Here is a 7,137-nt window from a genome sequence, read left to right on the forward strand (position 1 = left end):
GGCGCCGGGGGGTGACGGCGAGGCAGCCGGTGGGTGGAGGATGGGCGGCGGCGCGAGGAGATGTCGGCGCGAGGAGAGGGACGGCGGGGGTGAGAAAAGGGGGGCGGCGCCGGAGGTGAGGGGTGGCGCCGGAGGTGGGGGGAGAAACAGGGCGGCAGCGCGCGGGGAGAAACAGGGGCGGCGCTCGGGAGAAGTGGGGGCTGAAGGCGCTCCGCGGTGGATCTGGGCCAAAATGGCCTCTCTCGCGCGTCTATTTTCGCAAGTCCCGCGCTCACTACTAAGCCTACAATAGCCTGGTAAGCCGAGTGTCTTATAAAAACACACGGTTTACACTTTTTTTAAAATATTTTTATTTTATTTCAATAGAAAAAGCTTATTATTTTTACTTCTAATAATTTCTATATTTTATTTTATTGTATCTTTACTATACATATTTTATTTTCTTCTTATTGTATTTTTATTTCATTTTTTAATAAATAATTGATTATTTCATACGATGTCGCGATATCCCCAACATTGATTATTTCGTACGATGTCGCGGCATGGAAAATCCTATGTGATGTCTTTGCGACATGTGTATGCCTTGTGCGGGCGAGGGAGGGGCAGGCCCAGCCACCGGGTGGGCGAAGTTACCTCGACGGCATGCCTGATCTAACGGTTTAAATCCTCGTAAAATCGTAAGATGCCGGAAATCCTCAGGAGCTAGCATGGTGTCATCACATGGCCCCTGTAGGGTGTGGTAAAAGTTTGGGCGCGTTTCGAATATGCCTCACCTGAGGATGCTTGTAAACTACACCATCTTCGAGGTAGTCCCTGGGGACCGAGAGGGAACGTGTCTAGTTTGTGAAGGAAGTGCAGGTCCTGTTGCTTCGTTGGCTTCGAAACTTCTCGTGCTCTCAAAGGAGGCCATGAAAAGACATGTGCCAAGCCCCCGCATTTTTCGGACCCGCCTGCAATATTTGATACATTTATTACACTACTAGGGTTTCACCGCCGAAAATTGCAGATCTGTAAGGCGCCACATGAAATCATGCCCAGAAGTGTCATGGGAAATCATATTTGATGTCTTTGCGACAAGCGTAGGCCTTATGCGGACGAGAGAAGGGCATGCCCGGACATCGGGGGGTGAAATTACCTCGGCGGCTTGCCTGATCCAACTGTTTAAATCCTTGGAAAACCATACAATGCCAGAAATCCTCGGAAGCTGGCACGGTGTCATCACATGGCCCCTATAGGGTGTGGTAGAACTTTGGGCACGTTTTGATTATGCCACATCTTAGGCCACTTGTAAACTACACCACCTCCGAGGTAGTCTCTTGGTACCAAGAAGGATTGTGTCGGGTTTGTGAAGGAAGTGTCGGTCTTGTTGCTCTGTTGGCCTCAAAACTTCTCGTGCTTTCAAACGAGGCCTTCGAATGACACGTGCCAGGCCCCCGCATTTTCTGGACCCGCATGTAATATTTTCTGGAAATTGCAGATCTGCAAGGCGCCATATGAAAGCTTGCCCAGAAGCGGCATGGAAAATACTATGTGATGTCTTTGCGACATGCGTATGCCTTATGCGGACGAGGGAGGGGTACACCCTTACACCCGGGGCGGTATTATGTCCGCGACATGCCTGATCCAACCATTTAAAGTGTCGAAAAATCGTACGATGCCGGAAATCCTCGGGAGCTGGCATGGTGTCATCACATGGGCCCTTTAGGGTGTGGTAGAAGTTTCGACACGTCTTGAATACGCCTCATCTGAGGCCACTTGTGAACTACCACCAGCTCCGAGGTAGTCTCTGTGTACCGAGAGGGAACGTGTCGGGTTTGTGAAGGCAGTGCGGGTCATGTTGCTCTGTTGGCCTAGAAGTTCTTATGCTCTCAAAGGAGGCCTTCGAATGACACGTGCCAGGCCCCCGCATTTTTCGGACCCGCCTGTAATATTTGAGACATTTATTGCACTGCTATGGTTTCTGCGTCAGAAATTGCAGATCTGCAAGGTGACAGATGAAATCATGCCCAGAAGCGGCATGAGAAATCCTATGTGATCTCTTTGCGACATGCGTAGGCCTTGTGCGGACGAGGGTGAGGCAGGCCCAGCCACCTACTTCGGGTTGCCAAGTGCCCGACCGTGTTTTGGCTCCCAGCAAAGAGCCAAGCACTGGGTGTAGAGTGAATTTTCAGTAATGACTTTTGAATGTGATCATAATATGGGTAACCTAGGGGGTCAGAAGAGTACACTAGTTACTTTTGCATGTGATCATAAAGCGGCGTTAAATTGGGAGTTTCAAAAATAAGACCCATAAAACTAGTCGGGAGAAATTGGGTGAGAAAGAAATAACAATAAATAGTTAAGATAAATGCAATGAAAATTATTTTAAACCAATTTTCCATAAATTTCATGGGTTGCCAACATAGCCGAGTGCTATCATACGGCACACGACTTATGTACTGTATAAGCCGAGTGTTATCTCAGGGCACACGGCTTATGTACTGTATAAGCCGAGTGCTATCCCGCGGCACACGGCTTATAGGATGATCTGTGACGGCGCCGTCAGCTACCTCCGTTGTAGACACGTGGCAGATGTCTTTGCTGAGTGTCAGCTGGAAGCCGAGTGCTTTTTTCTATAGATACCGTGTGCTCACTATAAGCCGAGGGCTTTTTTTCTACACTCGGCTTATAGATGGCTATAAGCCGAGTCCTTTGCATTTGCCGGATGCTTTTTTGCCTAGACACGGCTTAGATGCATATAAGCCGAGTACCTGAAATATAGCTCTCGGCTTATAGCCTAACACACGGGAAAACGGAATTTTCCTGTAGTGCGGATGAGGCAAAACCATGCAGCGCTGCCGGTGCTTCTTTCCACTTAGCAGAGCCCGTTCTTACTAGCTCAGATACAATCAGTGCGGGTGCAGCTTGATGAGGGGCGGTGTTGTGTTCTTGCTTGGAATGGCCATGCAGGAAATGCGTAGCCAATCGCCCTTTCCAAATCTATGCCGCGGGAAAGCATCCGATGCGAGCTGCCTGACATACATTAACTACCAGACGCGAGCTCGCGCTACACTAGTTCGTTCTAGCGCCGCGAGACTCTCCTCGGCTCCTCCTCCTCCTCCGAGTGTCCACCACTACCTTCCCGGAGTTGCCTATTCCCATGGCGCTCTCCCGCCGCCGCCTCCTCCTCCTCTCCCTCGTTGCCATGACGGCGGTCACTGGCACCTCCAAGGTCATCGTGACAAGGTGCTACCCGCCGCCGACGCCCCACCCCAACGGCAGGGGCGCGTTCCACCGCAGTCTTCTCTCGCTCCTCGACGACCTCCCCTCCGCCGCCGCACCGACGGGCTTCGCCTCCATGCGGACCCGCGGCGCGTTCGCCCGTGGCCTCTGCTTCGGCGACCCCGCGCCCGGCCCGTGCCTCCACTGCCTGTCCGACGCCGGCGGGAAGATCGCCGACCAGTGCGGCAAAGCGAGCCGGCGCGCGGTCTTCCTGAACGACGGCTGCTTCCTGGGCTACGCCGACACCAACGTTTCCTCCGACGGCATCGACATCGGTGCCCTCACCTTCTCCGACGACTCCGTCCCGGGCATCGACGACATCGACGTGCTGCACTTCTTGGCCGTGGCGCTGCCCCTGGTCCCGCAATCCGCGAACGGCCGGGTGCCCGCCGCCGACGCGACTGCCACGGCGAGCAACGGCGACAAGGTGCGCGTGCTGGCACAGTGCGCGCCGGACCGCGCCCCGGCGGGGTGCGACCTGTGCCTGAGTGATGCGGTGCTGCAGATGGCCACGAGCTGGGGGCTCACCGCCGACGCCGTGCAAGGAAGCGTGGCCGCGGTTCTGGGCCCAGACTGCTACCTCCGTCTCGAGATATCGGCACCGCCGCTGAGAGAGAAGATTCGTGAGTATTACTCCGGTCGGTAAATTCCATGGCGATTCCGTCTCTAACTTGTGACGCGCTGCGCTGCAGGGAGGATCGTAAAGGATCACATCTTCCTGACTGTGTTCATCTGCACCATCGTTGTCGGAGCTATCCTCGCGCTGGTAGCTCATCTCTGCAGCCTGGTGATGAGAAAGGCCGGGAATTGATGCAGCTGCAGCACCAGGTATGTACCTACGTCTCCGCCTCGTTATTGGTAAAACACACCCGCAATCTTGAGTTCTTGACATATCTATCTTTATCTCCAGCGGCGGAAGGGAAGGGAAGCCATGATCTTACCGGGAGAAGAAAGAAGCAGACTGAATAAAAGCAAAGCAAGACATGAGGGCGCTGGAGGAAGTTGGTCCGGCTCCGGCTAGCCAGCCAGCGCCATTTTATACTACTGTTACTGTTATGTTGATCTGTCCTATGAATTTGGATGCTTGGTACTCCATTTTACTACTGCTCTGTTCCGTGATCTTCCACTAATCTTCTACTGTACGTGATTGTGGAACCCCGTCGTTTGGCGCGATCCTATTGTGTGTGTGGAATCCTAATGCTGATCTTTATAAGATCTTTAGCAGATGTTGATCTCTTCTCTGTAGTTGCCTACCTAGCTAGCTAGCTCTCGATCTTTAGCAGATGTTGATCTCCTATGTATGTGTGGAAACCTAATTCAGGTATTTTCATGCTGTTTGAGACGAGAAAAATCTTAATGTGCTCTCTGGGAGAAGGGAAGAGAAAGAGTATGAATTTCTCTCATGCGGAAAAGAAAAGTGTGCATAGTCGCGGGTATTCAGGTATGTACGCACATGAGCTTGCCGGCAGGCCGAGACATCCGAATACACACGTACAAAGCTAGACTACTACATCTAGCCTATGTGCATGTGGCCAGGACGTGTTACTTGCACCAAGATTTTCATGCACGTGCATGTGCACGTACGTGGGCAGCTTGCCATGCATGCTTGTGCCATGCTAAATGAATCTTGCTTTTGTATGTACTAGATCGGAAACGCGCCTTGGCGCATGGTGCCTGGCTGAACGTGTTGTCCCAGCATTTAAACAAAGCACGATACTGTTGCTAGTTGGTATGGGATGTCAAAGTCATGGCATAAGGCAAGGCAATCACATTTTTCAAATGCAAAGAAAACACGAGGAATTTTGTCAGTAGAAAAATTCATCTGGAAGTTCATAGGAAATGGAAATATATACTTGTGCCAAAAGCGAGCAAGGTCGATCAATCCACATCAAGTTTAGATAGATAGTGTACTTTTCATACAAGAAAAGAAAGCCACAACAGCAGTGTGAGACAAAGAACATATATAGTTCCACAAAAGAATATTTTTGGATACATTCACCTGATCGTCTTGACATTCGACCTTTTATACGCCACATCACATGAACCTGCTATGAGTAGTTTGTTTTGTCACTTGAAACAGATAACATTTTCCCCATTGACAACAGAGTTATGAACCTTGAAACAAACTTTTCAAAGTTTGTATTATCAATAACGGCTACCTACACGTGGTGTCGAGACCGAAGACACATAAGAGATTTCTTTCAACCTTTGACCAACCCCATAATTATTGTCGCTCTTCCGTCCACACCATTCAGCAGACAGACTTGCCCCATGGTACATCCATCACCCTGCCAACATGACACAATCCAGCATCCATCACCCTCCTTTCATCAAACCATGTTCTGTTAAAAGGATAAATTGGTTAGCAGTCATACAGTCCTATTACCCATCATACAAATTACCTAAATAGTGATACCTTTGTGCTCAATGAACAATGCAGAAGACATGAACAATACATGTGTTGGTTAATAATAAAAGGTGTGCTACCAACACACTTGAAAGGCAGAAGATGTGAACAATACATAACAGGCCTTGAAATAAATCCATTTAAGAAAATTATGACTACAATTGAATGGACAGATTTAATCTGCTCCCACATGTATGTAACCGTAACATGTAGCTTGTATGGAGAAGAAAAGAAAGCAGGCCACATGATCTGAAGCAAATGAACTGAAGAAAGCAGGTCACATGATCATATTCAGAGCACAAATTAACAGAAAAGTAGGAAAGATAGCAGAACATATGTTAGTATGCTACAGATCTGCGACCTCAAAACAACCCATAAGATGGTACTAAACATGTTAGGACCCTCTTTTCCTTTTCTAATTTTATCCTTCCCCAACCATGGCTTGAGGATACCATGGTTTTACATGTACTTGAGGATGCCTGTCATTATCTAAACTGATCATGTTTAAAGTCCCTATCTGATTTAGACTAAGCAGGAGAACACTGTATGAACTTTACTACTGATGATAAGGTATCATGTACGAACTTTAATGTTCTAAAGCCGAGAATATAACATATCATGTATGAACTTTAATACTGATGATATATAGTGAAAACGAACATGTGCGAGATTACTGAATAACCTGTCAAGAATTGATAAATATGGATTGAGAAATCTGAAACCTGAGCAAGAATGGTTTAACTACAAATATATTCAATCCTTATTTGAATTTATGGCAAGTCAAGAATCTATTATGGCAAATCTTAGCATCGTATCCTTTTCTGTGAGCACTCATTAATTGGAATAATGAAAAGGAGGTGCACTTAATCCAAATCCACATGAATGTTTGCCTTTGTATGATGGTAGAGCCTTAAATTCGCAAACTTAAAATACGAAAGGATGAAACAATTAGCACCAAGAATTGGTCAGGTTGTACAATGACATTTTTCGAAACCAAATGCTAACACAAAGTCAATTAGTGCATAAAAGAGAGATAGCTTCTAGAAATCATACACGCCAATTTCACGGTTCAGTAGAAAAGAAACACTACAAAGTAAAAAAGCAAGGAGCAAGCATTCAGTGCAGAAAAAAGACAATAAAAATTGCAGGGTAAGAGGCTCACCTTGTTGCTGTAGGTTGACTTTGCTTGGGGAGGTAGTAGCTGCAGGATCGTAGGAGGAGGCTGAAGCGAGCTCGAGTCGGTCGGTGGCAGCCGGCCACAATATTTTGTCGTTTTCATGCCTGGAACACTACAACATCATGTGAATGTAAATGAAAAGTAACATTTGTGACAGTGGTGACCTGCAAGCCACGATGATGAGAGGAGAAACAGTCTAGGCAACGACCTCTCCCTACTTGCGTCGCTGCTCCAATCCAAGACATAAACAAACCTGGCAAGAGATCCAAAACATGAAATGAGCTCTCCGTCA

At 48.1% G+C, this 7,137-nt stretch overlaps 1 protein-coding gene and 1 long non-coding RNA gene across 3 annotated transcripts; one reads left to right on the forward strand and one right to left on the reverse strand.

Moving 5' to 3' along the window:
• Window positions 1-3,139: 3,139 nt before the first annotated feature.
• LOC119368092 (probable cysteine-rich repeat secretory protein 6) lies at window positions 3,140-4,607 on the forward strand. Its single transcript, XM_037633442.1, has 3 exons — window positions 3,140-3,884; window positions 3,954-4,089; window positions 4,172-4,607. The coding sequence occupies exons 1-2, from the start codon at window positions 3,140-3,142 to the stop codon at window positions 4,070-4,072; spliced, it is 864 nt and encodes a 287-aa protein (XP_037489339.1). The 3' UTR covers window positions 4,073-4,089; window positions 4,172-4,607.
• Window positions 4,608-5,094: 487 nt separating this feature from the next.
• Window positions 5,095-5,565, reverse strand: LOC119365108. Of its 2 annotated transcripts, none has more exons than XR_005175318.1 (2): window positions 5,425-5,565; window positions 5,095-5,306 (listed from the first exon to the last, which is right to left on the reverse strand). It is a non-coding gene; the product is annotated as an uncharacterized LOC119365108 (long non-coding RNA). The 2 variants fall into 2 exon arrangements; XR_005175317.1 differs by having other exon boundaries at window positions 5,421-5,565.
• Between the last annotated feature and the right edge of the window lie 1,572 nt (window positions 5,566-7,137).

This window comes from Triticum dicoccoides, chromosome 2B, assembly GCF_002162155.2.
Source record: "Triticum dicoccoides isolate Atlit2015 ecotype Zavitan chromosome 2B, WEW_v2.0, whole genome shotgun sequence".
In the NCBI taxonomy this organism is placed as follows: domain Eukaryota; kingdom Viridiplantae; phylum Streptophyta; class Magnoliopsida; order Poales; family Poaceae; genus Triticum; species Triticum dicoccoides.

Bases quoted from the DNA above. Each gene is read 5' to 3' on its own strand.
- LOC119368092 (XM_037633442.1), top strand. From the start codon at position 3,140: ATGGCGCTCTCCCGCCGCCGCCTCCTCCTCCTCTCCCTCGTTGCCATG. The intron at 3,885-3,953 runs GTGAGTATTACT...GCTGCGCTGCAG, and splicing joins GCCGCTGAGAGAGAAGATTC to GGAGGATCGTAAAGGATCAC.